The following is a 14,621-nucleotide window of genomic DNA, read 5'->3' on the forward strand; positions in this document are numbered from 1 at the left end:
GTACAGGTGCACAACCTTTTATCTGAAAGCCTTGGGACCAGACACTTTTCGTAATTCAGAATTTGTCGGTCTTCGGAATGGAAATTTTTTAGCGTAGATTTTAATGGCTGGCTCAGTGGTAGAGTGCTCGGCTCATATCCGCAAGGTCGCGAGTTTGCGCCTTGATCCCGGCAGTTACTCGGTCGCGAGTTTGAGTCTTCAATGTCGTTTTTTCTTGCAGAATAAATGTTTGTATGAAATGCAATGTAGGAGAGGTGTACTGACTGTGTGGGCAGAACTTTGGAAGTGATTGCCCACCAGTCTAAAAAGCCGCTGTGTCTCCCTGTCCCTGGGATAGCAGGGGGCGATCAAACAGCACAATACCCCCCTCCAACTCCAGAGGAATCCTCTCCCCGATGGGCCGCTACGGCGACAAGTGGCAGTTTGCCCACAGCCCTAGCTGCGCCACCCCAAGAACACCTTGCACACCATCAGCTTCTGCCCCTACGTGTTCCCCTGGAGTTGGAGCGGGGCTGGGCTGGAGTTGCTGCTGGCTGTGGGTCTCTGGGATCTCCGTGCTTGCAGTGGGCCTGGGGGTCGCTGTCCCGTTGGTCCTGACGTCTCCGGCCACCCCCGTGGACTGGAGCTGAGAGTGGGAACTGTACCGCCCTTGCCCCCTCCCTCTGCAACTGCAAACAACCCCACTCTCCTGCAAGGGCGGTACAGTTCCCGGAGGATAGCAGGTGGCCGGAGACGTCAGGACCAATAGGAACCCGCTCCCCGATGGGCCCCTACGACGCCCCGAGCTGCGCCCCGTCATCCGCAACCCAGGTTCCTCTGTAGTTGGAGCGGGGCTGGGCTGGGCTGCTGTTGGCTGTGGGTCTCTGGGTTCTCCGTGCTTGCGGTGGGCCTGGTGGTCGACGTCCAATTGGTCCTGACGTCTCCGGTGACTGCACTGACCTGCTGGGTGCCATCGCCGACGTGAAAACAGTACAAAGCCCCCGCGCTGATGCAATGAGCGGGGAGCTGGAGAGGGGAGGGATGGGGTCACACACATGGCCGGGGAGCAGAGGGGTGTAGGTGGGGTGAAACTGAAGGGAGCGACAATCTGCTGCTGCCTGCACGCTGAGTTAAAAAGTTCCCACGCAAGACTCACGATACATTGTGTATCGTGTCTACCGTGGGAACTTTTTAACTCAGCGGGCAGGTAGCAGCATATTGTCAATTATTAACCCTCCCGCGCAATATACCATCACCTTCTCTTTTATGAATGGGGATTTAGTCCCCCTTTCTTCGAGGACCGACCGGAGGGCCGCTGTCACCTCTGCGGGCCGCCCTCGGTGAACGTCCTGTCTCCCTGTCCCTGGAATAGTAGGGGGCGATCAAACAGCACAATACCCCTCCCCCTCCAACTCCAGAGGAATCCGCTCCCCGATGGGCCGCTACGGCGACAAGTGGCAGTTCGACCACAGCCCGAGCTGCGCGACCCCAAGAACAAGACGTACCCCTTGCACACCATCAGCTTCTGCCCATACGGGGAGCGTGTTCCTCTGGAGTTGGAACGGGGCTGGGCTGGATTTGCATATCTGGGATCTCCATGCTTGCAGTGGGCCTGGGGGTCGGTGTTCTGTTGGTCCTGACGTCTCCGGTGACTGGCACTGTGCTGCTAGCATCGCGACGTGAAGACAGTACAAAGCCCCCGCGCCGGTGCAATGAGCGGGGAGCTGGAGAGGGGAGGGAAGGGGTCACACACATGGCCGGGGAGCAGAGGGGTGTAGGTGGGGTGAAACTGAAGGGAGCGACAATCTACTGCTGCCTGCACGCTGAGTTAAAAAGTTCCCACGCAAGACTCACGATACACTGTGTATCGTGAGTCTACCGTGGGAACCTTTTAACTCAGCTGGCAGGTAGCAGCATATTGTCAATTATTAACGCGCAATATACCCTCACCTTCTCTTTTATGAATGGGGATTTAGTTCCCCTTTCTTCGAGGACCGACCGGAGGTTCCGCTGTCACCTCTGCAGGCCGCCCTCGGTGAACGTTTTCAAGGACCTTTCTTCAAGGACCGAAAAAATGTCGCTATTCGGAGGTTTTCGTTATTTGGATCTTCGGATAAAAGGTTGTGCACCTGTATTGCAATTGTCAGTGTGCAACTTTGGATCTGACGTGGAAATCTAGTACAATATATTAAACCTCAGCATGGCTAAGATTTATCATCTAAATTGTTGTGTGACATTAATCATGACAGTGATCTGAAAATCACTTTATAGGCCATGATGCTGTGTGATAACTTGCCTCCCTCTGGGGACAAAAAAGTTGTCCTTTAAACTTTGCCCCTCTCACCTTAATGCTCTGCCCTCTAGTATTCGATTTTTCCATCCTTGGAAATAGGCTGACTGTCTACCCATCTATGCCTCATAATTTTATATTCTTCTATTATGTCTCAGTGCAACTTCCAGGGAGGTGTAGATATATAGTATATATAAAATGTTAATATATATATGTGTGTGTGTGTGCATGTATGTATGTGTGTGTGTATATGTGCGTGTATGTTTATATATGTGTGTGTGTGTCTGTGCATTTGTATCCTTTATGTTATTTGAGATTACTTTACTTTAAGTGTTATGGCGTAGTATGCCAGTCCTTGCCTGACAGTGTAGACTTCAGTGTCCACTCAGTTGCAAAAGAACATAAAGTGTATGTTATAGATTGGGTTCCTGCAGAGACCACCAACTAGGGATATAGTCTGATATATCCTAAGTTTGTTCATCCGCATGAGGATTTGGTAACTACAAATTTTTGTTTCATATCTGATGACTCCTATTGAAATAAAATGAGTAAACTAGTAGGAACATCAATGATTTAGATGAAGGGATTTAAAGTAACATTAGCAAATTTGCAGATGACACAAAGCTGGGTGGCAGTGTGAACTGTGAGGAGGATGCTATGAGAATGTTGGGTGACTTGGACAGGTTGGGGGAGTGGGCAGATGCATGGCAGATGCCGTTTAATGTGGATAAATGTGAGGTTATCCACTTTGGTAGCAAAAACAGGAAGGCAGATTATCATCTAAATGGTGTCAAGTTGGGAAAAGGGGAAACACAATGGGATCTGGGGATCCTTGTTCATCAGTCAATGAAAGTAAGTAAGCAGGCAGTGAAGAAAGCAAATGGCATGTTGGCCTTAATAACACGAGGAGTTGAGTATAGGCGTAAAGAGGTCCTCTGCAGTTGTATAGGGCCCTAGTGAGACCACACCTGGAGTATTGTGTGTAGTTTCTGTCCCCTAATTTGAGGAAGGACATTCTTTCTGTTCAGGGAGTGCAGCATAGGTTTACAAGGTTAATTCCCGGGATGGTGGGACTGTCATATGCTGAGAAAATGGAGCGGCTGGGCTTGTTTACTCTGGAATTTAGAAGGATGAGAGGGGATCTTATTGAAACGTATAAGATTATTAAGGGTTTGGACACACTAGAGGCAGAAAACATGTTCCCGATGTTGGAGGAGTCCAGAACCAGGGGCCACAGTTTAAGAATAAGGGGTAAGCCATTTAGAACGGAGATGAGGAAACACCTTTTCACACAGAGAGTTATGAGTCTGTGGAATTCTCTGCCTTTGAGGGCGGTGGAGGCTTCTCTGGATACTTTCAAGAGAGAGCTAGATCGGGCTCTTAAAGATAGGGGATATGGGGAGTAGGCAGGAACGGGGTACTGTTTGGGGATGATCAGCCATGATCACATTGAATGGCGGTGCTGGCTCGAAGGGCTGAATGGCCTACTCCTGCACCTATTGTCTATTGAATCTGTTCAGATTTTGAGGTAAAATAGCGCCGTGTGCACATGTAAGTAAGATTCAGATGTTTAGAATGATCATGTTTTAACTCTTCCAGGTATGTCATGGCAAGAGAAAATTGTGCAACAGCGTGCAAAGATGGCAGAGAGGAAGGCCAGCTGGCTGGTGATCACAGCTCTCGATGAAGTTGCATGTGCGTACCCTTTTGTTCTTTGAAGAATTATGTGGAAAGCAGTTGCTACTTTTATAAATAACAAAGAAATGTGATTGTTCTGCATTTGTTTATGCAATATATTCAGAGCAAGAAAGGGCCATTTAACTCCACTGATCCATGCTTATTTAGTTTAGAGATGCAGCGTGGAACCAGGCCTTTCGGCCCATTGAGTCTGCGCTGACCGGTGATCACCCCGTACACTAGCACAATCCTACACACGTGGGACAATTTATTGAAGCCAATTAACCTACAAACCTGTACGTCATTGGAATGTGGGAAGAAACCGGAGCACCCAGAGAAAACCCACGCGATCAAAGGGAGATCATACAATCTCCATACAGATGGCACCCATAGTCAGGATCGAACCTGGCTCTGTAGGGCAGCAGCTCTACTGCTGCGCCACTGTGCCGCCCTGATGTTTATGTTGTACAGAGGTCTCCCCTTGCCCTAATTTCTCAAATCCGACTGAAGTACCTTTTTCCCCTCAAGCATTAACATGTTTTCTCTGCCTTGTGTGTTATTTTGTCAGCTACTTTCTCAGCAAGTTTTATTTTCTATCATTGACTTAATTCCTTGTGAGATTTAGGCATAACAAGATCCTACAAATAAACCTAAACCTAAAAATGGTAGAATGAATGACAAATTGGTCGATGCAATCTTTAGTTTTCTTTCTGTTTCCCTTTTTTATTTTATTTTCTTTGTCCTGTCTTCCTCCTTTTATTCTTTTTCAGTACTTAAAAGTGCTGTGAGAATGTTAACATCTAGTTTGACAGCACATTTTGCAAGGGGTCCTTTACAGGGCTGCACATGGTAAAGTGCAATCTTTTTTCATTTATACCTTGTAATTCTTATATAATTGTTGAAATTTGGAATCTCAAGCATCTGATGTTGGGCTGGGAATGCTTTATTTAGACTATGCTGACAAGAGAACATAGAACAGTACAGCTGTAGTAGCAAATGAATGGGTTTTCTGCCCACAATGTTTGTGTCAAACTTCATGCCAAGTTAAAGTGATCTCACCTGCCTGTACGATCCATATCTCTCTATTCCCTACACTTCAATGTCCCTATTAGAAAACCTCTTAAACGGCACAATCGTATCTGCCTCCACCACTACCCCAGGCCCCTGTTACATTCTGTGTAAAAAAAAAACTAGCCCTGCATATCTCCATTAAACATTCCCCCTCTCGCCGTATAACTATGCCCTCTAGTAATGGATGTTTCCACCCTGGGGAAAAGGTTATGACTTTCAACCCCATCTATGCCTCTCATAATTTAAAAAAACTTCTACCTAGTGTCGGGAACCTCCGATGTTTCAGAGAAAACCTATATAATGTAAATGAATGACCTGATTGGGAATATGGGGATATGATTGATAAGTTTTTTAAGAGTTGATTATTAAGGGTGTCAGGGGTAATGGGGAGAAGGCATGAAAATGGGGTTGAGAAGGAAAGACAGATCAGCCATAATTGAATGACAGAGTAGACATGATGGGCCGAATGGCCTAATTCTGCTCCTATAACCTATGAACTTGTGAAGTTTTTAAATGACACGGTCGTAGATGGTGAGGAAGGTTGTCTTAAGGATACAGTGAGACATATCAGCTGGAAAGTTGTGCAGAGTGGTGGAAGATGGAGTTTAATCCAGCCAAGTGAATTAATGGTGACCGCGTGGGTTTTCTCTGGGTGCTTCGGTTCTCTCCCACATACCAAAGACTTGCAGGGTTGACGGTTAATTGGCCTCCGTTAAAAAAAATGCCGGTAGTGTGCAGGGAGTGGATGAGAAAGTGGGATAACAAAGAACTGGTGTGAACAGGCGATCAATGGACTGGGTGGGCTTGTTGCCATGCTGCATCTAAACTAAACTAAAGATAAGCATCTCAGTCAGCATGGACGAGGTGGGTTGAAATGGCACGTTTCTGTGCTGTATACTCTGTAGTTGCTTGATCCCAAAGGATGCTAAAAAACCGACCTGTAATGGCACCTGCAGTCATTTTTCTTTCTTTGCTTTCATTAGCTTTCATTGCAAAAGGATTTGAGTATAGGAGCAGAGAGGTTCTCCTGCAGTTGTACAGGGTCTTGGTGAGACCACACCTGGAGTATTGCGTACAGTTTTGGTCTCCAAATCTGAGGAAGGACATTATTGCCATAGAGGGAGTGCAGAGAAGGTTCACCAGACTCATTCCTGGGATGTCAGGACTGTCTTATGAAGAAAGACTGGATAGACTTGGTTTATACTCTCTAGAATTTAGGAGATTGAGAGGGGATCATAGAAACTTACAAAATTCTTAAGGGGTTGGACAGGCTAGATGCAGGAAGATTGTTCCCGATGTTAGGGAAGTCCAGGACAAGGGGTCACAGCTTAAGGATAAAGGGGAAATCCTTTAAAACCGAGATGAGAAGAACTTTTTTCACGCAGAGAGTGGTGAATCTCTGGAACTCTCTGCCACAGAGGGTAGTTGAGGCCAGTTCATTGGCTATATTTAAGAGGGAGTTAGATGTGGCCCTTGTGGCTAAGGGGATCAGGGGGTATGGAGAGAAGGCAGGTACGGGATACTGAGTTGGATGATCAGCCATGATCATATTGAATGGCGGTGCAGGCTCGAAGGGCCGAATGGCCTACTCCTGCACCTAATTTCTATGTTTCTATGTTTTCTATAACGTGAGACTTTGAGAAATAGCAGGTGATGTACTCTATTGAGGTGTTCAGCCGTAGCAATAACCATTTAGTCTTCGATTTAAATTGAACTTCTCAGCTTGCAGCTTCACTGTAATATTTTGATATTTTGTTTTCTTCCATAGGGCTGTTTAACCTCCGAGGCTCTGATATAATATACAATCCGGTCTTCTTCGCCTTTGCTATCATTGGTATAAACACCATAAGGTAACTTGGATGCAAAAGTGCCTCGCATTTTACACTATCTAAAGATATTGTTGCATAGCTTGTAAATATAAAAACGGTCACTTTTTTTTGTCTAAGACTGTGATAAGGCTTTTCAAATTTGTATGGGTTTCACCCCATAAACCATCAAAGCTGTGAATTTACAGAGGTGAGGAGCAGTTCTACAGGAATCTAGAGACTGGGGATTTTTCTTTCATTAAGGATCAATTTTAATGGAGGTTTAAATTTCTGAGGCCATCATGAAATAGCTCATAATAAACTCTGTTTTAGCAGATAAATTGAGGACACATTCATAAGGATGGGTGAAGGGGATTTCAGGACAGGTACAGTTAGCAAATTGTCATAATCTAAAACAGGGGTTCCGAACCTTTTTCGTCCCGTTTACCCCAGGTAACTTTAATAGCACATAACAATTTCACTGTTATGAACAACAAATGAGGAACAGATATTGCTATACCAGAACCAAACACAGACAGTCAATGAGAAAAAATATGTACAAATCCCGGATCAACAAATATAGGCCCCAGGGTAGGCGAAATTTACCCCCTGGGAAATTCACCACAGGTTGGGAATCCTTGATCTAGAATGTCCATGATGAAGCCAGTTCAGTTGTAATTTCCATAGAGTCAGTGAGGTTGAGGGAGGTATGGTGGTAGTGCTTGATATATATAAAAATAAATCATTAGGCTCCAAGGAAACACAAGGTTTCTAAGTTATATAGGAGCAGAATTAGGTGCAGCAGCAGAGTTGCTGCATTACAGCACTTGCAGTGCCAGAGACCCAGGTTCGATCCTGACTACTGGTGCTGTCTGTACAGAGTTTGCACGTTCTCCCCGTGACCGTGTGGGTTTTCACCGAGATCTTCGGTTTCCTCCCACACTTCAAAGACGTACAGTTAATTGGCTTGGTAAATGTAAAAATTGTCCCTAGTGTGTGTAGGATAATGTTAATATACGGGGATTGCTGGTCGGCACGGACTCGATGGGCCAAAGGGCCTGTTTTCATGCCGTATCTCTAAACTAAAGTCGACTCTGCCATTCAATCATGGCTGATCTGTCTTTCCCTCTCAGCCCCATTCGCCTGCCTTCTCCCCATAACCCTTGACACCCGTACATCAAGAATCTGTCAAACAGCGCCTTCAAAATATCCATTGGCCTCCACAGCCACCTGTGGCAATGAATTCCACAGAGTCATCATGTATGGAATAGGATTGCTGTTTATATTCTGTTTACTTATAAATACTCAAATAATCTTAACTCAATGGGTCAGATGTCTTGTGTCATTTATTTCTGTGGTATACATTTTGAGCTATACTGGAGAGACCATCAACACCAAGCCGTGGAGTCAATATATTTTGGCTATCCTACATAGAAATGTATTGTACTCAGACAGTAGTAGCATCGGATAAAGCAGTACAGTATAGATTGCTCTCCAATGAATACTATCTAACTATTGCAGTGTGGACAAACAATTTAAAACCAATATTGCCCAAATAAAAACATTTAATGTAAGATTTAAAAAAATACTTTTTTTGCTCTCTAGATGCTTTTTTTGATAGGTGTTTTATTCATTGAATAGCATGATTTTTATCACCATGTTTTTACTTTGTGTATTGTAGCTATAACGCCAACTGTTTGTATAACTTGCGTTTGTTATCGTATTTTGGCACATTCTTTTCTTTACAATTTCCCATAATCACATTTATAATGCATTTTGTTACTGCAGCCTAGACATGTGAATATTGTTGTCTGTCAAATGGATTTTTTTTATTATTTCTTTCATTTTCTCTCTCTGTCTGTGTCGGTATTTATTAACCTTCCACAATTGCCCTTGAGGTGATGGTGAGCTGATATATTTAAACCATTACTGTTTGTGTAATGGTCTGGCCTCCCTGTTATTCTTTCTGAAATATTTTACCTTCCATTTTTTTTCTTCAGGAAGATAATTTGTCATATGTAAGCCTTAAAACGGTGCCCATATTTTTTAATAAAGGCCATTCGGTGGGGTTTTGAAGTCTTTTGGCGCATTTCCATTTTTTACTTCACAAACCAAAGGGTTTCCTGTAGTTGTGACTGAAAACAAAATTTGGATTGTGCATGCACAGTGCACTTAATTTCTGCAGCTATTTTATTATCATTTTGATACCTTTTCTGATATATTGTAGAAGCATGTTATTAGGAGGCATTTTACTTAAAATTATATATTTTTCTCTGTGCAAACGATTTTTGTAAAGACAATGTATGGGAATGAAGGACAAAGTGTTGCTAATTGAACGCTTGTTCATGCAAACTGTCATCTGTGGCTTGTTTGCATAGCTCTGATTGACGATGCACCTATTAAAGATTTGCTTTGTCTCAATCTAAGCAATGTTTTTCATGTGCACCATCCTGTTAATTCCATACATGTTTCTCTTGTATAGAGCAAATTCAAAGACGCCATTTTTGTTTTTAAGTTGTAATTTGGTTCAATGCTGCTGATTCATCAGTTTGCACAGTGGGTAGATGTGTTTGTGATGTGTCATCGAGTCATACAGCGGTAAAATGGGCCTTTAGCCTAACTCATCCATACTGGCCAAGATGCCCATCTAAGATAGGCCCATATCCCTCAAAACCTTTCCTATTCATGTCCTAATCCAAGTGTCTTTTAAATGCTGTTATTGCTCTTGCTTCAACCACCTCCTCTGGCAGTTCGTTCCATATACCCACCACCCACTAAATGAAAAAACCTCCCCACAGATTTCTATAAAATCTTTCCCTTCTTACCTTAAGCCTGGTTTTTGATTTCCCAAACCCTGTCTGTGCACTCACCTTATCTATTACCCATATGATTTTATGCACGCTATAAGATTACCCCTTAGCCTCCTGCAATCCAAGTCCTAGCCTGCCCAATCTCTCCCGATAGCTCAAATCCTCGAGTCTTGGCAACATCCTTGTAGATCTTCTCTGCACTCCTTTCAGCTTACAGTGCTTTTCATTGTTTCTATACCACTTATTCTTTGCAGTTTACTTCCATCATGACTCAATTTTTACTGTATTGTACATGGTCGCTGGTATGCATCAGAAATATTTACAGCACAGGGAAGGATGAGTTAACTCAGTAGGTTCATGTCTATATTTATGTTTCTCATGAGTCTTTTACCACCTCACCATTGAACTCTAGCAGCATCTCCTATTCCGTTCTCCCCATTGTTATCCAACTTTCATTTGAAGCATCCACGTCATTCCTTTCAGCTCCTTGCAGTGGAACTAACTCTATGGGTAAATGGGTTTATCTTGAATTCCTTCTTTGTTAATATCTTTTACAAGGATGCAGCCAGGACTCGAGGGCCTGAGGTATAGGTTGAGACTGGTCAGGCGAGGACTTTATTCCTTGAAGTACAGGTGGCTAAGAAGTGATTGTACAGAGGTATATAACATCATGAAGGGAATTGATAGGGTGAATGTACAGAGTCTTTTACTCGGGATAGGGGAATCAGAACTAGAGGACATAGGCTAAGGTGAGAGGGGAAAGATTTAATAGGAATCCGAGGGTCAACTTTTTTACTAGACGGTGGTGTGTTTATGGAATTAACTGCCAGTGGAGGTATTTGAGGCAAGTGCAATAGAACATTTACAAGACATGTACAAGGACAGGAAAGGTTTAGAGGGATATTGGCCATATGTGGGCAGGTGGGATGAGTGTGGATTGAGCATCTGGGTTGGCATGGGCAAGTTGTTCCAAGCTGTATGTATCTATGACTCCATTGCTTTTTATGATCCCTGGTTATGGGTTACACGTTGCTGCTTCAACTTTGTTGTTATGTTTTTAAACTTTGAAACGTTAACTTTTCAAAAGGCGGAAAGGATCAGTGCTCATTAGAAAATACCTGAAGCACTAACTCGAACTGGCCTGACATGCTGAGTATTTCCAGCATTTTCTGCTTTTGTTTCAGTTCTGCTGTTTTGTTTTATTTTCTTTCAAATGTGATTTCTATGTGCATTATTAAAGACTACGTCAGATAATCAGCAACTCAATTCTCAGGAAAGTATGTTATTTTTCTCTTCTTCACTGCAGACTCTTCATTAATGAGAAACACATGGAAGAACCTGCTGTGCGAAGGCATCTGCAGCTTGATTCAAATGCCACGCCTGATTTCAGTGTACAAGTACTCCCCTATGAATCTGTTCTGAGCGAGCTACGGACTATTTGTTCCAACTTGAATTCTAAGGAGAAGGTCTGGATCAGTAGCAAAGCCAGCCACGCTCTTTCAGAAACTATCCCAAAGGTTAGTCATCAGCTAACACGGTCTCATTGTTCACCTGCCAAAGCTAAACTAAAGGAGTTGCAAGGGACTGCAGATTTGGTTTAGTTTAGTTTAGAGATACAGCATGGAAACAAGCCCTTCGGCCCACCGAGTGTGCGCCCAACAGCGATCCCCGCTCATTAACACCATCCTATACACACCAGGGACAATTTACAATTATACCAAGTCAATTAACTTACAAACCTTTATGTTTTTGGAGTGTGGGAGGAAAGTAGAGAAAACCCATGCAGGTCACGGGGAGAATGTTCAAACTCTGCACAGACAAGCTGTCAGTACAGTCAGGATCAAACTCGGGTCTCTCGCGCTGTAAGACAGCAAGCTCTACCACTGCACCTCGGTGCCGTCATGCTAGAATCTTGCATGGGAACACAAAGTGCTGGAGTAACTCAGCGGGTCAGGCAGCATTTCTGGAAGACATGGACAGGCGACATTTTGGGTCGGGACCCTTTCTCAGATTGCAGAAGGATCCGAATCATCGTCAATCGATATCTTCCAGAGGTGATGCTTGACCTGCTGAATTATGTAAGGACTTTGTGTTCAAAGCAAAACTAAAATCTTTTCCATTATCATAGTTCATAATTTCAAATTTGTTAGTAAGACAGGTACCCAAAGTTTTGTTTTTATGGATGTGTGAATACAAAATAAAAATGCTCATTGTGGGAATTACATTGAAATTCAAAGAGAATTACATTTAGACTCTCAGTAACTTGTTTTCAATTCTACCCTCCACAAACATTGGAAATCGCTTGCCCATAAAGGCCATTTAATGGTAAATCTGGCAGCGATTCCAGGTGTCAGTCAGAAGAGCCTCACCAGTGGTGCTGGAAATATTTGCCTGTAAAATTGTCGTCCTTCTGGGGGAGGTTATCCTGAATTACAGAAACAAGGAACCGCTGAAGCTGACAAAAGGCACAAAGTGCCCGAGTAACTCAGCAGGACAGGCAGCACCTCTGGAGAATATGGATAGATGACTTTAGGGTCGAGACCCATCTTCTGAAGAAGGGTCGAGACCCCTGAAACATCACCCATTCCGTCACTACAGAGATGTTGAGTTACTCCAGCATTTTGTGTCTACCTTCTAAAGAATGATCCCAACCCAAAACGTCACCCATTCATGTTCTCCAGAGATGTTGCAAGAACCGTTGAGTTACTCGTAGAGTCACACAGCATGAAAGCAGGCCCTTTGGTCCAACTTGCCCATGCTGACCAACATGTGCCATCTACACTAGTCCTACCTGCCTGCGTTTGGTTCTTTCCCCCTCACCTTAAAACTATGCTTCTGGTTCTCAACTCCCCTACTCTGGGGAGAGACCTTGCGTCTATCTCATCTATTCCTCTCATGATTTTGTACACCTTTCTAAGATCACCCCTCATCCTCCTGTGCTCCAAATAATAAAATCCGAGCCTGCTCAACCTCTCCCTAAAACTCAGCCCCTTGAGTCCTAGTAACATCCTTGTAAATCTTCTCTGCACCCTTTCCATCGTGACATCTTTCCTATAGCATGGTGCACAGAACTGAACACAGTTCAGTATGTCTAAAATGTGGCCTCACTAACGTCTTGTACAAATGCAACATGCCCTCCTATCTTCTATACTCCAGCACCTTGTTACCCTTTGTGTAGAATTGTGTCGACTGCAAACACTTCTTGGCAACAGAAGAGAAGTCTGGGCTCCATACTGTTCCAGAAACAAATGAAAATTGGCTGGTTGTGATTGTCAGCAGTAGGAGGTTAAACTGGATTAATGTCATAAGAGCATGAGCAGATGGTTGATATTTGTAACAGTGAACCTGCGATCCGAGGTTTCTCTGGCTGTATTTTCATGGGAGCAGCTGGCAGCCTACAGTAGATTTACACACAATGCTGGAGTAACTGAGCGGGTCAGACAGCATCTCTGGGGGGAAAAAGGAATAGGTGAGATTTCATGTTGGCACCCTTCTTCAGACTCTGGCTGTGGTAGTGAGTCCAGGTTAAAATGTGGCCGTAGAGCTGGAAAGCAGCAGGAATCACAGAGGGGAGCAGTGAGAGGGGGTGCATGCTGTCTCTGCGATTGAATGAGTTTCTTCTGGGTGCCTACCGTGGTTTGGTAGGTTATTTAGCCACTATATTGCACATAGAGTAGGTGAGGGGAGGGGAGATAGAATCTGAGGGGAGTTGATGGGAATATGGGGAGAACAAAATAGGATCAGTGGAGAATTAACTTTAAGGGGTGCTCGATGGTTAGTGCGAACTTGGTTGGCTGAAGGGCCTATTAAATGGTGTATGTCTGTGGTTTCAATCTTTCACATTCATTTTTGTCAAAGTCTATAATTAATGCATATTTTTTAAAGAGTATTGATAGCAAAACTTCACTTTATATTCGCCTAGGATGCTCGTTAAATTTTGTTTGATAAAACTTGTCGCATATTTACAGAAAGCAAGTTGCCAAAATCTAATTGTTAGGAGCCTGTTATAAGAAACTTGCATCAACATATGTAACATATATGTAGCTGATGTAATGATCCGAAATGTCACCTATTCATGTTCTCTAGTGATGTTGCATGACCCGCTGAGTTACTCGTACAGTCACACAGCATGGACGCAGGTCCTTTGGCCCAACTTGCCCATTCTGCCAACATGGGCCATCTACAGTAGTCCTCTCTCCAGAAATGCTGCCGGTCCCGCTGAGTTACTTCAGCTTTTTGCGTCTACCTTCGGTTTAAACCAGCATCTGCAGTTGCTTCCTACACATAACTTTAATAAATGTTGGCAATTTTGACAGATTGTTAGGTTGACCAGGGCCCATTTTATCTTTTGGTCGTGCTTGATTCAGCACTGGCATCAAATCTCTTATAACTGAGCAGTTTCCAGAAGGAAAAAAATGACAGGAATGCAGAATGGGATTAGACAGGTATAATTGTAGGATATTATACCTGCCCCGCTGTGTGCTTTCAGTTACATCTGTTTTTAGTTCAATTTTCTTGCTTTTGCTCTCTTTTCAATCCCTTGTGAAAGTAACATGCTGAGCTGACCAGATAAGAATTTTAGATGCTCAGTCTAATGATTTGTTTTTGCTAAGTTTTATTCACAGCATTGATCCCACACCATGCCCCCCCAAATTATCATAATTTTCCCTTCTCACTGGCTGTTCTTTTTGCTTCTGTCAAAGCATGTCCAATGCCAGGAGCACACCGTCTTATTAAATGTAAATCTGGTGCTCTTTAAATAATAGTGTCAATAATCATTAACTCAATAATTTAATTAACTAATAAGTAATATTGGGCAGCACAGTGGTGCAGCGGTAAAGTTGCTGCCTTGCAGCGCCAGAGACCCTGGTTTGATCCAGACTACGGGTGCTGTCTGGACGGAGTTTGTAGATTTTCTCCATGACCTTCGTGGGATTTTCCACCCACATTCCAAAGACGTACAAGTTTGGAGACTAATTGGATTGGTAA

General features: G+C 43.7%; 1 protein-coding gene across 1 annotated transcript in view; it reads left to right on the top strand.

The window, feature by feature from the left end:
• Positions 1–14,621, top strand: part of xpnpep1 (X-prolyl aminopeptidase (aminopeptidase P) 1, soluble) — a 59,073-nt gene that overhangs the window by 20,738 nt on the left and 23,714 nt on the right. Inside the window, exons 8-10 of the mRNA XM_055646976.1 lie at positions 3,869–3,964; positions 6,786–6,867; positions 10,939–11,149. Coding sequence (XP_055502951.1) covers positions 3,869–3,964; positions 6,786–6,867; positions 10,939–11,149 — 389 coding nt within the window. The remainder of the gene's footprint in view (positions 1–3,868; positions 3,965–6,785; positions 6,868–10,938; positions 11,150–14,621) is intronic.

Source organism: Leucoraja erinacea, chromosome 15, assembly GCF_028641065.1.
Source record: "Leucoraja erinacea ecotype New England chromosome 15, Leri_hhj_1, whole genome shotgun sequence".
Lineage (NCBI taxonomy): Eukaryota > Metazoa > Chordata > Chondrichthyes > Rajiformes > Rajidae > Leucoraja > Leucoraja erinaceus.